At 50.0% G+C, this 19,999-nt stretch overlaps 1 protein-coding gene across 1 annotated transcript in view; it reads left to right on the top strand.

The window, feature by feature from the left end:
• Positions 1 to 15,752: 15,752 nt before the first annotated feature.
• mcama (melanoma cell adhesion molecule a) overlaps positions 15,753 to 19,999 on the top strand; it is a 38,186-nt gene continuing 33,939 nt past the window's right edge. The window contains exon 1 of the mRNA XM_072445463.1: positions 15,753 to 15,798. Within this exon, the coding sequence (XP_072301564.1) occupies positions 15,753 to 15,798 (46 nt within the window). The remainder of the gene's footprint in view (positions 15,799 to 19,999) is intronic.

Below are 19,999 nucleotides of genomic sequence, written 5' to 3'. Positions count from 1 at the left end.
CACACACACACTCACACACACACACACACACACACACACACACTCACACACACACACACACACACACACAGACAGACACACACACACACACACACACAGACAGACACACACTCACACACACACACACTCACACACAGACAGACACACACACACACACACACACACACACACACACACACACAGACACACACACACACAGACACACACACACTCACACACACACACACACACACACAGACAGACACACACACACACACACACACACACACACACACACACACACACACACACACACACATGAATCCTGGCTGTGAATCAGATTTTTCTCTTGCTGCTGGTGGTTTTATGGTGAATATTTTATTTATTAATTTATCACCCCGTGTGTTGAGGAACACTAGTTTTTCTTGCGTATTTCCTTTCCATTTTGAGTTTACAAAATCACACAAGGATTTAAATGAATAAATCACTACAGTAATTGTAAGTGTTGTGAGAAAAAAGCAAAACAACCATTGCCGAATTCAAAGAACAAGCGCATCATTTGACAATATTTGCTTTATTATATCGACTTTTGTTCATATTTTATCACTTCTCTTCTCCAGGTCCCTTCAGATTGAATGTAACCTCTGGGTGGCAGTGGGGCTCGGGATTAAGATTTTATTTCACTCACCAAATCAATATGGAACTTTGGAAAAGTCTTTCAGCAACTTTGCTCCCAGCTAATGGAACAAAGAGTTTTAAAATTAACTTCATTTTGAATGGATTCAAAGCACTGGTTAGAGACTGCCACAGTACTACAGTACTACTACAGTACTACAGTACTACTACAGTACTACTACAGTACTACTACAGTATTACTACAGTACTACTACAGTATTACTACAGTACTACTACAGTACTACTACAGTACTACTACAGTACTACTACAGTACTACTACAGTATTACTACAGTACTACTACAGTACTACTACAGTATTACTACAGTACTACTACAGTACTACTACAGTACTACTACAGTATTACTACAGTACTACTACAGTATTACTACAGTATTACTACAGTACTACTACAGTATTACTACAGTACTACTACAGTACCACAGTACTACAGTACTACTACAGTACTACTACAGTACTACTACAGTATTACTACAGTACTACTACATTACCACAGTACTACAGTACTACTACAGTACTACTACAGTACTACTACAGTATTACTACAGTACTACTACAGTACTACTACAGTATTACTACAGTACCACAGTACTACAGTACTACTACAGTACTACTACAGTACTACTACAGTATTACTACAGTATTACTACAGTACTACTACAGTACTACTACAGTACCACAGTACTACAGTACTACTACAGTACTACTACAGTACTACTACAGTACAACAGTACTACAGTACTACTACAGTACTACTACAGTACCACAGTACTACAGTACTACTACAGTACTACTACAGTACTACTACAGTACCACAGTACTACAGTTCTACTACAGTACTACTACAGTACTACTACAGTACCACAGTACTACTACAGTACTACTACAGTACCACAGTACTACAGTTGCTTTGCAGGATTTTATCCGATTTTGTATTTGTAAGTCCGTTTTAGGTATTTGTTTTACAGAGGCGGGGTCACTCCACAAAGAGGCGGGGTCACTCCACACAGAGGCGGGGTCACTCCACAAAGAGGCGGGGTCTCTCCACACAGAGGCGGGGTCACTCCACACAGAGGCGGGGTCACTCCACAAAGAGGCGGGGTCACTCCACACAGAGGCGGGGTCACTCCACACAGAGGCGGGGTCACTCCACACAGAGGCGGGGCCACTCCACACAGAGGCGGGGCCACTCCACACAGAGGCGGGGTCACTCCACACAGAGGCGGGGTCACTCCACACAGAGGCGGGGTCACTCCACACAGAGGCGGGGTCACTCCACACAGAGGCGGGGTCTCTCCACACAGAGGCGGGGTCACTCCACACAGAGGCGGGGTCTCTCCACACAGAGGCGGGGTCACTCCACACAGAGGCGGGGTCACTCCACACAGAGGCGGGGTCACTCCACACAGAGGCGGGGTCACTCCACACAGAGGCGGGGTCACTCCACACAGAGGCGGGGTCACTCCACACAGAGGCGGGGTCACTCCACACAGAGGCGGGGTCACTCCACACAGAGGCGGGGTCACTCCACACAGAGGCGGGGTCACTCCACACAGAGGCGGGGTCACTCCACACAGAGGCGGGGTCACTCCACACAGAGGCGGGGTCACTCCACACAGAGGCGGGGTCACTCCACACAGAGGCGGGGTCACTCCACACAGAGGCGGGGTCACTCCACACAGAGGCGGGGTCACTCCACACAGAGGCGAGGTTGTTGTTTGAGAACTTCTCCTTCAGACGCGTATAGTGCTGGGATCTAGCTCTCGACACCTCCCTGCTAAATCCGTACTTTGCATCTTTGTAGCGCTCTCTATCACCGGCCCTGTGCGCTGCCTCCTTCTGCCGCCTCAACTAACTCAGTTTTGGTTTGAACCAGGGTTTGTCCTTATTGACTATGACTTTGGTGTGTGATGGTATGATGCTGTCCTCACAGAATAGAATATATGACGTCACAGTGTCCGTGTCCTCATCCAAACTGTCTGTGGCAGCTCTGAAAACCTCCCAGTCTGTAATGTCCAAACACACATGTAGCTCCTCCTCCACTGCCTCGTTGGTCCACCTCTTAGAAGTCCTTACTACAGGTTTACAGAGCTTCAGCCTCTGTCTGTACGTGGGGATCAGGTCAACCATGACGTGGTCTGATGAGCCCAGTGCGGCTCGGCCCACGGTGCGGAAGGCGTTGCTGACTATTGTGTAGCAGTGATCCAGCGTGTTCTGATCTCTGGTCGGGACTTTAATAAACTGTCTGTACTTTGGTAGTTCGTGGCTGAGATTCCTCTTATTAAAATCGCCCAGGATAATACACATGGAGTCTGGGAAGGTCCCGCTCCACACTCTGGTCCGTGAGCTCGCGCTGTGCTTCCTGCACGTTCTCGATGGAATGTAAACAGTATCCAGGATGAATGAGGTGAACTCACGTGGAGAGTAGAATGGTTTGCAGTTGATGAAGAGATAATCCAGATCAGGAGAGCAGTGTTTGGAGATCACTGTCACGTCTCAAGACCAGACGTTGTTAATGTAGAAACAGACCTCGTGGTTTTCCGGTGAGAGCTCTAAGTCGGTCGGAGTGGAGCAGCTGGAATCCCTCCAGCTCCACGGTGCACAACACAGGAGATGAAGAAAAGTCTCTGTTTCGTCTCATCAGCAACGCCAGTTCATCCAGTGTGTTGGGTAGTGAGTTCACGTTAAAGAGGAAAATCCCAGGTAAGGGCGCTCGTGTGCCTCGCTTCCTCAGCCGCACGAGCGCGCCAGCCCCTTCCTCTTCTGCGGCGCCTCACGGTTTGAGCCAAAATAAGAGCTATTTCTGCAGCAGATGCTAAAAAACCTGGAACTAGATCCGTAGGAGTTGTGGTCCTGACGGATAAGAGCTCTTCACGGGTGTAAGAGCTGACACTCAATTTACGAACGGAAACAGACAAAACAAAGAGCCAAGGAGGCCTTCAGCAACGCCATCACTAAATAATACATCAGAAATAACAAAAACAAACTTTTACAAGCACAAAAACACCACTAGCATGTAGCACTAGCATGTAGCTCTAGCATGTAGCACTAGCATGTAGCATTAGCCTCAGCAGACCAGTACAACTCTGCAGCTTGGACTGATCGCATGAACCACAGTTTGTCTTCTGTCTTACACTTTAAAGTCCTCTTATCTTGTCGTGTGACGTCTATAGATATTATGAGACAAAACCGAGCATATTGGGCAGTGAACCCACAACTTCAGAGGTTTTACGATGGTCTTGCACACAGGGTAATATTAATGTTCATATATTCTGCTCTGTGAGCGTCACCTGCAGCCGAGGCAGAGAAAGAACCATCTCTCTCTTGTCCTTCTTTTCTCTTGTCTCTTGCTAAACTGCTCAAACCACCGTATTTCCTCTCATTCAGCCTCGCACCATCTCTCGCTTTTTTCCAGGAAACTGCAGATAAAAAAGTCATTTTTGAAGTGGCCCAAGAGTTGTTTTAAAGACTTTTTAAGAGGTGTGACTTGCAGCGTTGGTGTGTGTAGGTGTGTGTCCTTGGCCCTGGCGTCGCTGCTCTGGCCTTAAGATCTCACTGTTGTCCAGCAGAACGATTCACTGTTGATATTTACTTCATCAATGAAGTTCATAATGAATTATTCATACACAAAAGCTCAAAGCACAAACAGTATTAAACCAACTGACACTGTTTTAGAGGGAGACCGTTAGAATGTGGAGGACAGCAGGGCAGTTGTGCTTAACTGACATGCAGTGTTTTGCTCAAGGACACAACTGCTCATCTTCTCTTAACTTTTAGTACAATAATGTAGATTGAGAAATCATCAAATGGAAATCACTTTCTTTTTTATGGATGTTTTTATTGAAATATCCGTCTTTATTTGAAAAAGATCTTGGTTCTTCTTCTCACCGTGAGTAATTCTACAGGGGACAAAATGTTAACAATATTAAAGGAATTATGGAGGATCTTTTGGCACCAAATCTGAGTCTCATTTCCTCGTGGCGTCGATTTGTCCTTCCACGTATCAATCATCCCTTTTGGGGGGCGAGCGTGGGGGGTGGGCGTGGGGGGCGAGCGCGGGGGGCGAGCGTGGGGGGTGAGCGTGGGGGGCGAGCGTGGGGGGCGAGCGTGGGGGGTGAGTGTGGGGGGCGAGCGTGGGGGGCGAGCGGGGGGGCGAGCGGGGGGGGCGAGCGTGGGGGGTGAGGGGCGAGCGTGGGGTGTGTGTGTGTGTGTGTGCGTGAGTGTGTGTGTGTGTGTGTGTGAGTGTGTGTGTGTGTGTGTGTGTGAGTGTGTGTGTGTGTGTGTGTGTGAGTGTGTGTGTGTGTGTGTGAGTGTGTGTGTGTGTGAGTGTGTGTGTGTGTGAGTGTGTGTGTGTGAGTGTGTGTGTGTGTGTGTGTGAGTGTGTGAGTGTGTGTGTGTGTGTGTGTGAGTGTGTGTGTGTGTGTGTGTGAGTGTGTGTGTGTGTGTGTGTGAGTGTGTGTGAGTGTGTGTGTGTGTGTGTGTGTGAGTGTGTGAGTGTGTGTGTGTGTGTGTGTGTGTGAGTGTGTGTGTGTGTGTGTGTGTGAGTGTGTGTGTGTGTGTGTGTGTGAGTGTGTGTGTGTGTGTGTGAGTGTGTGTGTGTGTGAGTGTGTGTGTGTGTGAGTGTGTGTGTGTGAGTGTGTGTGTGTGTGTGTGTGAGTGTGTGAGTGTGTGTGTGTGTGTGTGTGAGTGTGTGTGTGTGTGTGTGTGAGTGTGTGTGTGTGTGTGTGTGAGTGTGTGTGAGTGTGTGTGTGTGTGTGTGTGAGTGTGTGTGAGTGTGTGTGTGTGTGTGTGTGTGAGTGTGTGTGTGTGTGTCTGACCCAATTTCACTAAAGCATTTTGTTTTCAATTAAAGAATAGATTTAATAAAGTGTCAACATTTTGAACATTTTGAAGGCCTTGAAATGGTCTCGCGACCCCCAGCTCATGCTTTGTGACCCCAGCTCATGCTTTGTGACCCCAGCTCATGCTTTGTGACCCCAGCTCATGCTTTGTGACCCCAGCTCATGCTTTGTGACCCCAGCTCATGCTTTGTGACCCCAGCTCATGCTTTGTGACCCCAGCTCATGCTTCTTTGAGGAAGAGGAGCTGGATGTGGATGATTCAAACCATCAAGACTTGATGGAGGAAGAGATAAAGTTTATATTCACGCAGTATTCAGGAATGCTGATGCAGCTGCTTCTTGGTGCAAACTTACATGTGATTCTAGTGGTTTAAATGTCGTAACAGAACCACACAGGTACAGCAAGGAAGAGACTCCACGTCTCTGTTGAAAAGAATCATTTCTCACTAAACGTTGACTTGCTAAACTGCCGTATTTCCACTGATGCTAAATGTTGAGCCCACGTGCTTAGCAAAATGAAGCTAGCACACGTTAGCATCAGCTGTTTCCTGTTTATCGACGCACGACACACATATCGAGACTGAAAATATCCAGGGCACAATTCATCTAACGATATCCAAAGCCATTGCATTACAGAGAGAGAGGTTCAGACACATGAGGCTAAAGCGGGGGACGAACTGGAAGTCGTTGTCATGTCTACTCTCGCCACAAACATCTTTTTTTGAATTGCTCAAATCGGCATCATGATTAAACAATGTAATTCAGGTCAAATTTAGATCATATTTATTCAATGAATAAACCATGAGTGATGTTTGGGTCAGAGACGCTCTCCACCGTTCACAGAACCGTTTCAGAGCGTTTGAACAGTCAATCGTAAACTGTGGCTTTATGTTCAGGAAGTCCTTCCAAACACAGTCATTCCTGCCCTGCCCCAAACAGTTGTCCCTGTCATGTCTGTCCCTCTGGACTCTTGTGGACTCGTGTGGACTCGTGTGGACTCGTGTGGAGTGGACAGTGGACGGGGCAGACAGCAGGTGTGGACACGTGTCAGGATCCCTCACACTCATGTCACAGTGTCAGGAGGGAACAATGGAAGACTGTGCCAGGGGGAAAACATGCGGCAGATATTCAGAATGCAATTTGAGATGTGGATATTTTAAATCATCTACAACATTCAAGAGAAGACGGACCCAGGACACTGTTACAATAAGACTATGTTTGTCAAGACTGTGGAGAGGCTTACATTAAGTTCTCCGTAGAGCACATCATACATACTACTTTTATACATGTTTCAGCTTTTTGTTGGACCAATTCTATTCCATAATTATGATCATATTCAACTTGTGCCTGTGTTTCTAACCGGCTCATGTGAAATGAGATGTAGTGACAGTCTGGTACAGATGGCTGAGGACAGGAGTCTCCATCTGTCCCCGTCCTCATGTGTGGGGACATCTGTGGGACACATGGCATTGAAGTACAGTGTGAGTGTTGGCAGCGCTCCCATGGGTGCTGGCGGAGGGCCCGTGGGTGCTGGCACCGGGCCCGTGGGTGCAGGGGCCTGTGGGTGCTGGTGGGGCTCTTCATTGACATGCTGCTCTGCTCTGGGTCTGACTTTTATCTGTGTCCACGCTCGGGCAGCAGCCGCTCACACCTGGCCCTTCTGTGGGGCCCCTGAGCTCAGGAGCCAAGGCAGGATTAGTCTAAGCTCAAATTACACAGACACACTACACCAACTGCTCTGGGGCTCCCGCCTTTTTACACAGGCTCCACATCAAGTCAGCTCCCACAGGAGGGGGACGCTCATGTGGGACAGGACAGTGTGCAGGACGCTGATGTGGGACAGGGCAGTGTGCGGGACGCTGATGTGGGACAGGGCAGTGTGCGGGACGCTGATGTGGGACAGGGCAGTGTGCGGGACGCTCATGCGGGACAGGACAGTGTGCAGGACGCTCATGCGGGACAGTGCAGTGTGAGGGACGCTCATGAGGGATTGGACATTGTGCGGGACGCTCATGAGGGACAGGATAGTGTGCGGGATGCTCATGAGGGACAGGACAGTGTGCAGAGCACTCATGAGGGACAGGGCAGTGTGCGGGACGCTCATGAGGGACAGGATAGTGTGCGGGACGCTCATGAGGGACAGGATAGTGTGCGGGACGCTCATGAGGGACAGGATAGTGTGCGGGACACTCATGCGGTACAGGACAGTGTGCGGAACGCTCATGCGGGACAGGACAGTGTGCGGGATGCTCATGAGGGACAGGACAGTGTGCAAAGCACTCATGAGGGACAGGGCAGTGTGCGGGACGCTCATGAGGGACAGGATAGTGTGCGGGACGCTCATGAGGGACAGGGCAGTGTGCGGGACGCTCATGAGGGATAGGATAGTGTGCGGGACGCTCATGAGGGACAGGATAGTGTGCGGGACGCTCATGAGGGACAGGATAGTGTGCGGGACACTCATGCGGGACAGGACAGTGTGCGGAACGCTCATGCGGGACAGGACAGTGTGCGGGACGCTCATGAGGGACAGGACAGTGTGCAGGACGCTCATGCGAGACAAGATAGTGTGCGGGGCGCTCATGCGGGACAGGACACTGTGCGGGACGCTCATGAGGGACAGGACAGTGTGCGGGACGCTCATGCGGGACAGAACAGTGTGCGGGACACTCATGCGGGACAGGACAGTGTGCAGAGTGCTCATGAGGGACAGGGCAGTGTGCGGGACGCTCATGAGGGACAGGACAGTGTGCGGGACGCTCATGAGGGACAGGACAGTGTGCGGGACGCTCATGAGGGACAGGACAGTGTGCGGGACGCTCATGAGGGACAGGACAGTGTGCGGGACGCTCATGAGGGACAGGACAGTGTGCGGGACGCTCATGAGGGACAGGACAGTGTGCGGGACGCTCATGTGGGACAGGACAGTATGCGGAACGCTCATGCGGGACAAGATAGTGTGCGGGACGCTCATGCGGGACAGGACTTTGTGCGGGATGTCTTTGAAAAACACTCTAAGCTCAGAATGGCTCTGCTCCTGTGTGCTTGTCTTTCAGCTCAGACAGGACATAAATACAGTGGCCCCTGGGGGCCAGGTTGTGGGGGAATCTGAGCTTCTCAGGTGAGCTGTAATGTGACAGCGGGGCCCTCAGTCCCCTGTGGCTTTGGAGTCTCTTACACACTTACTATGAGCTCATGGAGGAGTCATCCACAGACAAAAGGACGGGACATTCCCCTGGTCTCCTCTGCATGCTCTTAGGGCCCTTAGGGCCCCTTTAGCACTGTCAAGCCAGGTCAAGAGTCAAGTCCATGATGTAAGCTTTGTCCCCCTCACACTCTCGATAAGACGATTGATGAACTGACCCATGGTCAAATATGAGGCCCTCATCTGCCTCAGAGAGCTAAAGAGGACTGGACCCCATTTTGCTGGGACACGTGTCATTAAGACCTGACAGAGACATGTCAAATCCTGTCCATCCACCGGACAGGGCTTTGCAGCACCCCTTATGGGACAGGGCTTTGCAGCACCCCTTATGGGACAGGGCTTTGCAGCACCCTTATGGGACAGGGCTTTGCAGCACCCCTTATGGGACAGGGCTTTGCAGCACCCCTTATGGGACAGGGCTTTGCAGCACCCCTTACGGGACAGGGCTTTGCAGCACCCCTTATGGGACAGGGCTTTGCAGCACCCCTTATGGGACAGGGCTTTGCAGCACCCCTTATGGGACAGGGCTTTGCAGCACCCCTTATGGGACAGGGCTTTGCAGCACCCCTTATGGGACAGGGCTTTGCAGCACCCCTTATGGGACAGGGCTTTGCAGCACCCCTTACGGGACAGGGCTTTGCAGCACCCCTTATGGGACAGGGCTTTGCAGCACCCCTTATGGGACAGGGCTTTGCAGCACCCCTTATGGGACAGGGCTTTGCAGCACCCCTTATGGGAAACCATTGTCACCCAGGAAGCTGGTCTCACAGATGTTACTCGTGTGATCTTTGCAGTCATCTGCCTATGAAGTCCTCTTAATCTTAATCACTTTAAGCGCCCAGGACCTCAAGAGGGGGCCCACCATCACCAGGACCTCAAGAGGGGGCCCACCATCACCAGGACCTCAAGTGGGGGCCCACCATCACCAGGACCTCAAGTGGGAGCCCACCATCACCAGGACCTCAAGTGGGAGCCCACCATCACCAGGACCTCAAGTGGGGGCCCACCATCACCAGGACCTCAAGAGGGGGCCCACCATCACCAGGACCTCAAGTGGGAGCCACCATCACCAGGACCTCAAGTGGGGGCCCACCATCACCAGGACCTCAAGAGGGGGCCCACCATCACCAGGACCTCAAGTGGGAGCCCACCATCACCAGGACCTCAAGTGGGGGCCCACCATCACCAGGACCTCAAGTGGGAGCCACCATCACCAGGACCTCAAGTGGGGGCCCACCATCACCAGGACCTCAAGTGGGAGCCACCATCACCAGGACCTCAAGTGGGGGCCCACCATCAGCTCCTCATCAAGAAGGTCCAGCAGAGGATCTACTTCCTGCAGCAGCTGAAGAAAGACAAGCTGCCAGAGAAGATGATGGTGCAGTTCTACACGGCCATCATTGAGTCCATCCTCTCCTCCTCCATCACCTCCTCCATCACCTCCTCCATCACCTCCTCCATCACCTTCTCCAGCACCTCCTCCATCACCTCCTCCATCACCTCCTCCATCACCTCCTCCATCACCGTGTGGTACGCTGGAGCCACAGCCAGGGACAAACAGAGACTACAGCGCCCTCTACTGAGAAGGTGATCGGCTGCAGACTTCCATCTCTGCAGGACCTGTACATCTGCAGGACTCTGGGACGAACAGGTCGGATCACAGCCGACCCTTTGAGCCACTCCCCTCAGGCAGGAGGCCACTCCCCTCAGGCAGGAGGCCACTCCCCTCAGGCAGGAGGCCACTCCCCTCAGGCAGGAGGATGGTCCATCCGGACCAGAACCTCCCGCCACAAGAACAGTTTCTTTCCCTCTGCAGTTGGACACTTCTTTAACACCTGCCATTTTAACAATTATTCAAACCAATAAACATTCATTGCACAATTTTATTTTATCTTATTTGTAATTTCAAAATGTTTATGCATGCCCTTTTTTATATATTCTGTTATCAAATAAAGCACAAAGATATCTATATTGTTCATAATACTTTGGATGTTAAAATGATCTGTATTTATGCTGCCAGAGATAAAGCGTCTAAAGAGTCTAAAACAGGGTTTGGTTTTGACGTCATTTATTGTCATAATCAGACACTTGTGGCTCTGTGTTTTCTGACCTGGTCAAAGACTCTCAGCAGTGATGCTCCCTCAGCAGAGAGAGGGGAAAATGTCTGAAAAAGTATGTTTCCTGAGAAGAGAAGGACGGGTGAAAACGCTGTGACGTGTAAAAGTCGTGACTTTACGTCTGATGTTCAGACATACGAACATATGCATCATTCTCCTGAAGAGGCAGAAATAGCCCAGACCTTGTTTCTAGTGTATTCACATGGAGCCTGGCACATGTGCTGTGCCTTAACCACTCAACCACCGGGCAGCACTCTCCACTCCTTCTCATTGGCCCCTGAGCCCCGTGCATGCAGAAGTGTAAATAGTCCGTTGTACCAGAGCATGACTAAAAAGATGGCTTAAAATTCAAACATGTTTGAATGACGGCGTCTGAACAGCTCCACACCACACGTGACGCTCTCACCTCTGCAGTGACCATGACGCTCTCACCTCTGCAGTGACCATGACGCTCTCACCTCTGCAGTGACCATGACGCTCTCACCTCTGCAGTGACCATGACGCTCTCACCTCTGCAGTGACCATGACGCTCTCACCTCTGCAGTGACCATGACGCTCTCACCTCTGCAGTGACCATGACGCTCTCACCTCTGCAGTGACCATGACGCTCTCACCTCTGCAGTGACCATGACGCTCTCACCTCTGCAGTGACCATGACGCTCTCACCTCTGCAGTGACCATGACGCTCTCACCTCTGCAGTGACCATGACGCTCTCACCTCTGCAGTGACCATGACGCTCTCACCTCTGCAGTGACCATGACGCTCTCACCTCTGCAGTGACCATGACGCTCTCACCTCTGCAGTGACCATGACGCTCTCACCTCTGCAGTGACCATGACGCTCTCACCTCTGCAGTGACCATGACGCTCTCACCTCTGCAGTGACCATGACGCTCTCACCTCTGCAGTGACCATGACGCTCTCACCTCTGCAGTGACCATGACGCTCTCACCTCTGCAGTGACCATGACGCTCTCACCTCTGGCACAATTTGAATCTTTTTTTCTATTCATACAAATGCTTTTCAAATTCATGGTGTGTGTGTGTGTGTGTGTGTGTGTGTGTGTGTGTGCGTGCGTGTGTGTGTGTGTGTGTGTGTGTGTAGCTGCTGCTTTAATGTGATTACAACATCAATACTGGGCCTGAGACTCTTCCTCTGATGAAGTGTTCCATTCACTACAGAACATTTAATTGTATTGGATCCACAGCAACATTAAACATTCAGAGATCAGACTGAAATACGACCTGCTGAGAATCCCCCCCAGAGTCTCCCCCCAGAGTCCCCCCCCAGAGTCTCCCCCCAGAGTCTCCCCCCAGAGTCCCCCCCCAGAGTCTCCCCCAGAGTCCCCCCCAGAGTCCCCCCACAGAGTCCCCCCCAGAGTCCCCCCCAGAGGTCTAAACTACAAGGTTAGCAGTGTTGACTCAGTATAAGCCGCAGAGACACAGTGAACAGCAGATTAACCAGATAAACACCCATTTGGATTGGCTAATTTCCACTTGACTTCTGCTGAACTCAGTCTTCAACCCTTTTCCATGTGCACTTCCACAGAGCAGGGTCTAAGGGATCGTGTCTGTCCCAGAGCAGGGTCTAAGGGATCGTGTCTGTCCCAGAGCAGGGTCTAAGGGATCGTGTCTGTCCCAGAGCAGGGTCTAAGGGATCGTGTCTGTCCCAGAGCAGGGTCTAAGGGATCGGGTCTGTGTCTGTCCCAAAAATCATGTGAAAATGATTTTTGTCTGTTTTTTATTGAGCTACAAAGACACATGACACAGTATTTATCAGTCGTCCTTCATCAGATGGTTTCTCAAATATTACAAATATATAAAAAGAAGAAAGAAGGATCACTAACTGAGTGCTCTTGATGTCAAAACCTTCACAGAGAACACTTTGTGCTCCTGACACACTGTAGGATTTTTCTAATGGGCAGGTCAAAAAAACAACAAACACAAGACATTTGTAGATTGGATTTAGCTCCCAGTCGGCCCCCTCTGGAGTGGCTCCTGGGTGGTTCCTGTGCTCTGGTGAGCCTGGCATCTGCTCCTCAGCGGGCCCCGGAACACTCAGGAGCCAGGACTGCTCTACAAATAGAACACACGTCATGAAGGAGAAGGACATGCAGGTGCATATGAGGGCAGGAGACATTTACCTTTTCATTTCAATTGATTATGTTAAAGCTGTGCTTCTGTCAATCATTGTAGACCAGTGCATTATGGGAGTAAACGCAGAGCAGACAGTGACCGCTACTTGAACTGTGCACAACACGACTGAATAACACTCATTACTTCTGATCATGATTAAAACACTCTTAAATAGATACTCCCATTGTAAAGTCACTAACGTTAGCTGCTTGAACAGGTTTAACGTTTCAGACAAAGAGCTGACTAATCCCCTAATGCAATTAAATCATTCATAATTCATAATTAAATACAGTTCCATTACACATGTGTGATTCATATTAGTCCATAAATCCTGCAGTGTCAGGTTTCATCAGAGATTAGATATGAGATGAATCCATTCTTCTTTTGGGGAACACGATGGTGCAGTGGTTAGCACATCGCCTCACAGCAAGACGGTCCTGGGTTTGACTTGTGTAAAGTGTGGGGCTTTTCTGTGCGGCGTTTGCATGTTCTGTCCGGGTCTGCATATGTTTCCTTTGGGTGCTCTTGTGCCCTACTGCTGTAAACACGTACAATAGGCCCCTGTCCCCTGGGGACAGGATTCTGAATCTCAGTGGGACTTTCCTGGTTAAATAAAGGTCAATAAATAAATACATCAATAAATGATTGAAGTTTTAGCAAACCTTTCATTCAGAGGTGTCACGGTTGTATGGGGGTCTAGTGGTGTGATTGTGTATTACAAGTGGATGTAACGTTCTGTGGCTGCTCTGGCTTTGAACGCATTGTTGTCCTTTAAGAAAACACATGTTGCACAGGCAGAACGTGCAGAAGTGTAACTATTGTGGAAATCCTTTGCTTCCTGTGAGTTCATAAGTTTGTCCCAGTTTTGGAAATGCAGGCTGGTGTGGGCTGGACTCCTGGCTCAATCCAAAGTGTGACATGGTTCGGATGTGGAATCTGACAGTGGCGTGCGGTCAGGGCAATCAAGGCAATCTTGTGTCACAACTATATATGCATTTTTCTAAAATATATCCCAATAAATCCGTTTTCCCCTGATTTCTGCTGCCAAAGCTTGGCTGAAGTCACGGTGTCTTTTAGTGGCCTCTACAGGCCGCTGAGCATTACTGCGTGGGAAGCTTGATTCTTCTTCTCCCGCAGATGCTCAATCTGTGGCCGTGTTCAGAGGCCCGTTCATGCTCCGCCCTCTAACATGAGCGGCCAGCAGCTTGTCTTAGAGGTCGGCACATGTGCTCTGAGGACAAACTCAAGCCACCTGAATAAACCTGTGTGGAACTCTTGTGCCTCACTGAGCATGTGCAGAGGAGAACGAAGCAACAGCAGCGCCACGGACTTCAAATCTATCTTTTAGAGACAAGTCTGTGTTTGTAGCTCAGGCTCTGTTCATGTTTCCAGTGATGTTAGTTATTTACAGTAATTTAACAACATAGAACTCTCATTTGTACAATGTCAGGTTTGGACTTTAGCTCAGTCAGTAAAAAGGTCTTTGAGAGGTGCAGAGCCTTGGGCTGTTTTACCTGAAGCTCTTTTCATGCTCATAAGGCCACGGTTATTTTATGACTTGGTTTACGGATCCGCCGCACTTAGATGATTGATTTCTACAATATAAATAAAATAAATTATTATCTTTTTTTTTTTTTTATAAAGTACCGCCGACAGCGCAAAATAGCATTAAATGAAATATAAAAAGCGGTATTAAGTCAAAAGATAAGCGCACGTTAAGCAATTTTTCGCCAAAATCCTGCGGGAGTCTGTGACTGAGCGTCCCTGTGCGCGACCCCGGGAGAAGACGTGCGCGCCCGTTTCCCTGTCTGCTGCGCGCCGCCACAAATCCTTTATATCACAAATATACATTTTAAACCCGTTTACCACATTTTCTCAGCACGTTTTGTCGTGACTGAGCGTGCACACTTAGAAGCGTCTGTTCTACCAATGCAACACGCTAAATCTACTGTTACACTCACCTGTGCACCGCGTCTCCTTGCTCTCCTCCCGTGCTGCTTTTTGGGAAAACCCGAAAGAAAAAATCTTCTGAAATTGAAATTATGTTCAAAATATTTCATTTAAAAATCCGTAAACCAATTAATAAAATTACTGCGGCTTTTTAAGAAAAACGTTTTGAAGTGAAGTGTTTAAATGAGATGGGAAAATATATTCTGTTTGTGTGAATTGGAAGAGGTGGAAGGTTGGTTTATTGTACTTTTTATGATGATTTTGATGAAATGTTCAGCCATTATTCCTGACATGTTGATAAGTCAAGAAAATGAAATCTATCAACATGAGAAAATAATCTGTGATTCATTTAGTCTCCGCACTCGGGCGCATCGGGCCCCGCAGCAGCAGAGGTTGATCCACTGTCAGGGTCATGGTGGTGCAGTGGTCACTGCCACAGCGACAGAGTCGTTTCCATTCTGGGCCTACATTTGCTGAATGTTTCTCACTTCTCTCTCTCCCCATTTCACCTTAGAGCAGTCCTGTCAAACAAAGCCTTTGGGCGAGACAAATCTTTAAAAAGAAAATAGAAACATGTCATGCGCTTATTACGTGGCCCTTTTTGTTCCGACATCAATGAGGAGGTGAAATGTCAATGAGGCAGTGTCATTGTTCTTGGACACACTTTTATTTTAGAGCTAAACGTCACTTGTAATTTATCAACATAAATTCCAGGACAATAGTCCCAATTAAGGGTTCTTTTTGGGCCCGATAAAAGCCAGGGCCCATCAGTGCCTCCCCTGTGGCCCCTGCACCGCTGTGGGGCACTGAGCCCTGCTATGGAGGTGCTGCATGGGACAATCCGTCAGTCTGCCCCAGGGCAGCTGTGGCTACACAAGTCACCAGCAGGTGTGGATAGAAGGAATATTGACTACAATGTGGTGCTTGTTATCATTGTTATTTCTCCAGATGAGTCGCTTGCTCCAGAGCACTAGGGGGCGCTCTCCAGAGCACTAGGGGGCGCTCTCCAGAGTACATGGGGGGGCGCTCTCCAGAGCACATGGGGGGGCGCTCTCCAGAGCACATGGGGGGGCGTTCTCCAGAGTACATGGGGGGGCGCTCTCCAGAGCACTAGGGGGCGCTCTCCAGAGCACATGGGGGGGCGTTCTCCAGAGCACATGGGGGGGCGCTCTCCAGAGCACTAGGGGGCGCTCTCCAGAGTACATGGGGGGGCGCTCTCCAGAGCACATGGGGGGCGCTCTCCAGAGCACTAGGGGGCGCTCTCCAGAGCACATGGGGGCGCTCTCCAGAGCACTAGGGGGCGCTCTCCAGAGCACATGGGGGGGCGCTCTCCAGAGCACTAGGGGGCGCTCTCCAGAGTACATGGGGGGGCGCTCTCCAGAGCACATGGGGGGGCGCTCTCCAGAGCACTAGGGGGCGCTCTCCAGAGCACATGGGGGCGCTCTCCAGAGCACTAGGGGGCGCTCTCCAGAACACTAGGGGGCGCTCTCCAGAGCACTAGGGGGCGATCTCCAGAGCACTAGGGGGCGCTCTCCAGAGCGCTAGGGGGCGCTCTCTGTCAGGATGGCAACAGGCCAAGAACTCATAACCTGCTCTGGACCAGGTTAAGTTGCAGAATAAGATAAGAAGACAAAACTTTGACCCATCAATCCGATCCACCTGAGAGACAACGCACTCAGATTTATAAAGAAGATGATATTCTCTCAGTTTATGCAGGTGTTTCCTGGAGCTTTAATCGGAATGTATCATATTAAAAGGGTATTATTAATGCACAAAATAAGACTGTATAATGAAGGCTGAGCACATGTCTGTCTTTACCATGGATGTAATACATGAACGTCTTTATATCTTTTACTGGCACAAACATCGCAGCCGTTCATTCAGTTCATGGTTTGATCTGTTAATAACACATTTGTGCTTTAGTCTGTTTTATTATGTACATTATTTATGTATTGTCATCAGGCTGCTCTGTGACTGCACACGGCTTCATGAGGCCCTCGCTTACACTTGATCAGTTCTTTTCGTAAACTGGGAGGAGACGGTTCTGACAGATTCTGTGGCAAAGTCCGACTGAGCTGGGACTTCTCTGTGCGTGTGAATGTGGAGCTGTGTGAGGCTTGTATATTTACAGATTTAGATTTACCTGGAAATCTAACTATTTAATAGGATTCACAATGAGTGTTCAGACCCGTACGTCTGCTCGTGTTCACTCTGCAACACAAATGCTAAAATCATGAAAACTAGATGCACTCCCACATGTGCTGGTCAGTATAATAGATGAAGACATTATAGCCATGATGTCCCAAAGTCTTCACTGTCTTAAAGCAGAAGAAACTTTTTTCCATTTTCTTTCTTTCTTTCTTGCAATAAGACACATGCTTTTTTAAGGTCGACAAATATTTAAAAAAGAGTCAGGAGTGTTGTCTTCAGGTCAGTGTTCGTTGTGGCTGTGGCTCGTTTCCTTCTCAGTGGCTGATTCTGGCAGACGTTTCAGTTCAGGCTCATTTTGGTTCTGACTCTCATCCTCGTTAGAGCTCTAATAAAGCTCTGATAAAGCTCTAATAAAGCTCTGATAAAGCTCTAATAACACCACACAAAAGAGAAGAGTCTTGTCTTTAGGATATTCAGTTTTCTCAATCATTTCAGTCTTGCTCACTTTATTACTTTATTGTCCTTCCCCACGCGCTCTTGTGTGTGTGAGCAGTTTAACCTTTAGCGCGTCCTGCAGCTCCCTCCACCTCTGCAGGGGCCGGGGCCAGTGCTGAGGGCCCGGTAACATCTTACACATCAAATATTCATGAGTCTCCGCTAACGAAGGCCGCTCATTGAGAGTCCTGATCAAACATTTATAGTTTATCTGAAAAATCTGTAAAAGAATCCTCTGATGAAAGCAAAAGACAGATCTGCAGCGCTCAGCGTCTGCAGCGCTTTTAGTGCACTTCACACCTCACACTGCAGAGGGCCCCAGGGCAGTGCAGAGGGCCCCTGAGCGGACAGCACTCACACTCCTGCAGCCCAGTCCTCAGAAGCAGGGCCTGGAGCTCACAGGGACAATGTGCAAAGAGGAGCCTGGTTTATTCAAGTTTTAACTCCAAAAATATGCATTTCTGCCCCAATCATATCAAGTTTACTCAAATAACTAAGAAATCCTAAATCTGTAAATGATTTTGTATTAATATGTCATCAATAAACCAAGAAATAAATAAATGAAAATCCTTTTTTCCCTTTTCCCAGATGTGTGCTGGGCCATAAAGCACATACTTATTTAATGTCTCACCTTCATCGTGACCTCACTCACAGTCCTGCATGTTTGAGTCATCCTCTATGCTCCTGTTTTCACCTGCCACTACTGCCAGACACTTTCTGTCAATCATTATTTATACATTTATCTGTTTGAATTTCAACCTTCAGCCACTGACATGATCTGATGCTAATTCACAGAACAAATATATTTACATACATTTATGAATATTTATGCTATTAAATGTGTATTTTTTTTGCTCACATATATGTATTTCCCTGAGGCTCCTGTCAGCTCCTGTCGGCTCTTGTTCTGGAGATAAAGCACAGGGTCTGTAGTCTAAACAGCAGCAGATAAGAGGGTCTCAGCCCGGCTTTGTGCAGGAAATCCTCCGCCCGCATAGATTAAACTGATTAACACAGCAGGCCTGGATACAGAGCAGGTGAGGGGGGAGGAGGAGCAGGTGAGGGGGGCGGAGCAGGTGAGGGGGCGGAGCAGGTGAGGGGGGAGGAGCAGGTGAGGGGGGAGGAGCAGGTGTGGGGGGAGGAGCAGGTGAGGGGGGCGGAGCAGGGGGAGGGAGGAGGAGCAGGTGACGGGGCGGAGCAGGTGAGGGGGGAGGAGCAGGTGAGGGGGGAGGAGCAGGTGAGGGGGGAGGAGCAGGTGAGGGGGGAGGAGCAGGTGTGGGGGGAGGAGCAGGGGGAGGGAGGAGGAGCAGGTGACGGGGCGGAGCAGGTGAGGGGCGGAGCAGGTGAGGGGGGCGGAGCAGGTGAGGGGGGAGGAGCAGGTGAGGGGGGCGGAGCAGGTGAGGGGGGCGGAGCAGGTGAGGGGGGGAGCAGGTGAGGGGGGCGGAGCAGGTGAGGGGGGCGGAGCAGGTGAGGGGGGAGGAGCAGGTGAGGGGGGCGGAGCAGGTGAGGGGGGCGGAGCAGGTGAGGGGGGAGGAGGAGCAGGTGAGGGGGGAGGAGCAGGTGAGGGGGGAGGAGCAGGTGAGGGGGGAGGAGCAGGTGAGGGGGGCGGAGCAGGTGAGGGGGGAGGAGTAGGTGAGGGGGGAGGAGCAGGTGAGGGGGGCGGAGCAGGTGAGGGGGGCGGAGTAGGTGAGGGGGGAGGAGGAGCAGGTGAGGGGGGAGGAGCAGGTGAGGGGGGAGGAGCAGGTGAGGGGGCGGAGCAGGTGAGGGGGGAGGAGCAGGTGAGGGAGGGGGAGGAGCAGGTGAGGGGGGCGGAGCAGGTGAGGGAGGGGGAGGAGCAGGTGAGGAGGGAGGAGCAGCAGGCTGTGAAATAGACGGGGGCCCGGGGCCCGTAAGCCCTCAAATCTCCGGCGGGCCTGGGGTTTGAATCATGAGGCCCCCCCCGTGCCCCTGTATCGAAATTCCTCGAAAAAATCAAGTTTTAACTAGTAATTTGTCCATATTTGGGGCATTTTCATCGTTTAAGTTTTGTTTTGACAGACATGCCCACTTCGCAGTCTTCTCGCTTCTCATTGGCCGAGCGGTGTCCGTGATCTAATTTCGATGAAAGCGGGCATCTGATTGGCCGCTACGTTCGGTCTTTCTCAGAAATGCTCGGTCTAATTTTGTCCCAAAAGTGATCTCTAGGTCGGCGAGCGTCAATCTCTACTCAGTCCACAATTCAGTCTTTTTAAAGTTGTTTGCAACAAAAGCTGTGTCAATGTGGAAGTATCCAAGGGCCCCAAGGGCCCCGCCCTTTGGAGTTGTTAGCATCGGGGCAATGTATATATGTTAATAGTTTATTTTGTAGGCTGTGATTTTATATATTCCACAAGATCTCCTTGTGTCAAATGCTGTAAACAGTATTTATTTTGTATCTAAGAAACATTATTATA

Source organism: Eucyclogobius newberryi, unplaced genomic scaffold (genome assembly GCF_026437365.1).
Source record: "Eucyclogobius newberryi isolate DKJ021-1_F unplaced genomic scaffold, fEucNew1.0.hap1 SCAF_15, whole genome shotgun sequence".
NCBI lineage: Eukaryota > Metazoa > Chordata > Actinopteri > Gobiiformes > Gobiidae > Eucyclogobius > Eucyclogobius newberryi.
Note: the sequence above shows the minus strand (reverse complement) of the source record. Positions and strands in the feature narration are given on the sequence as shown.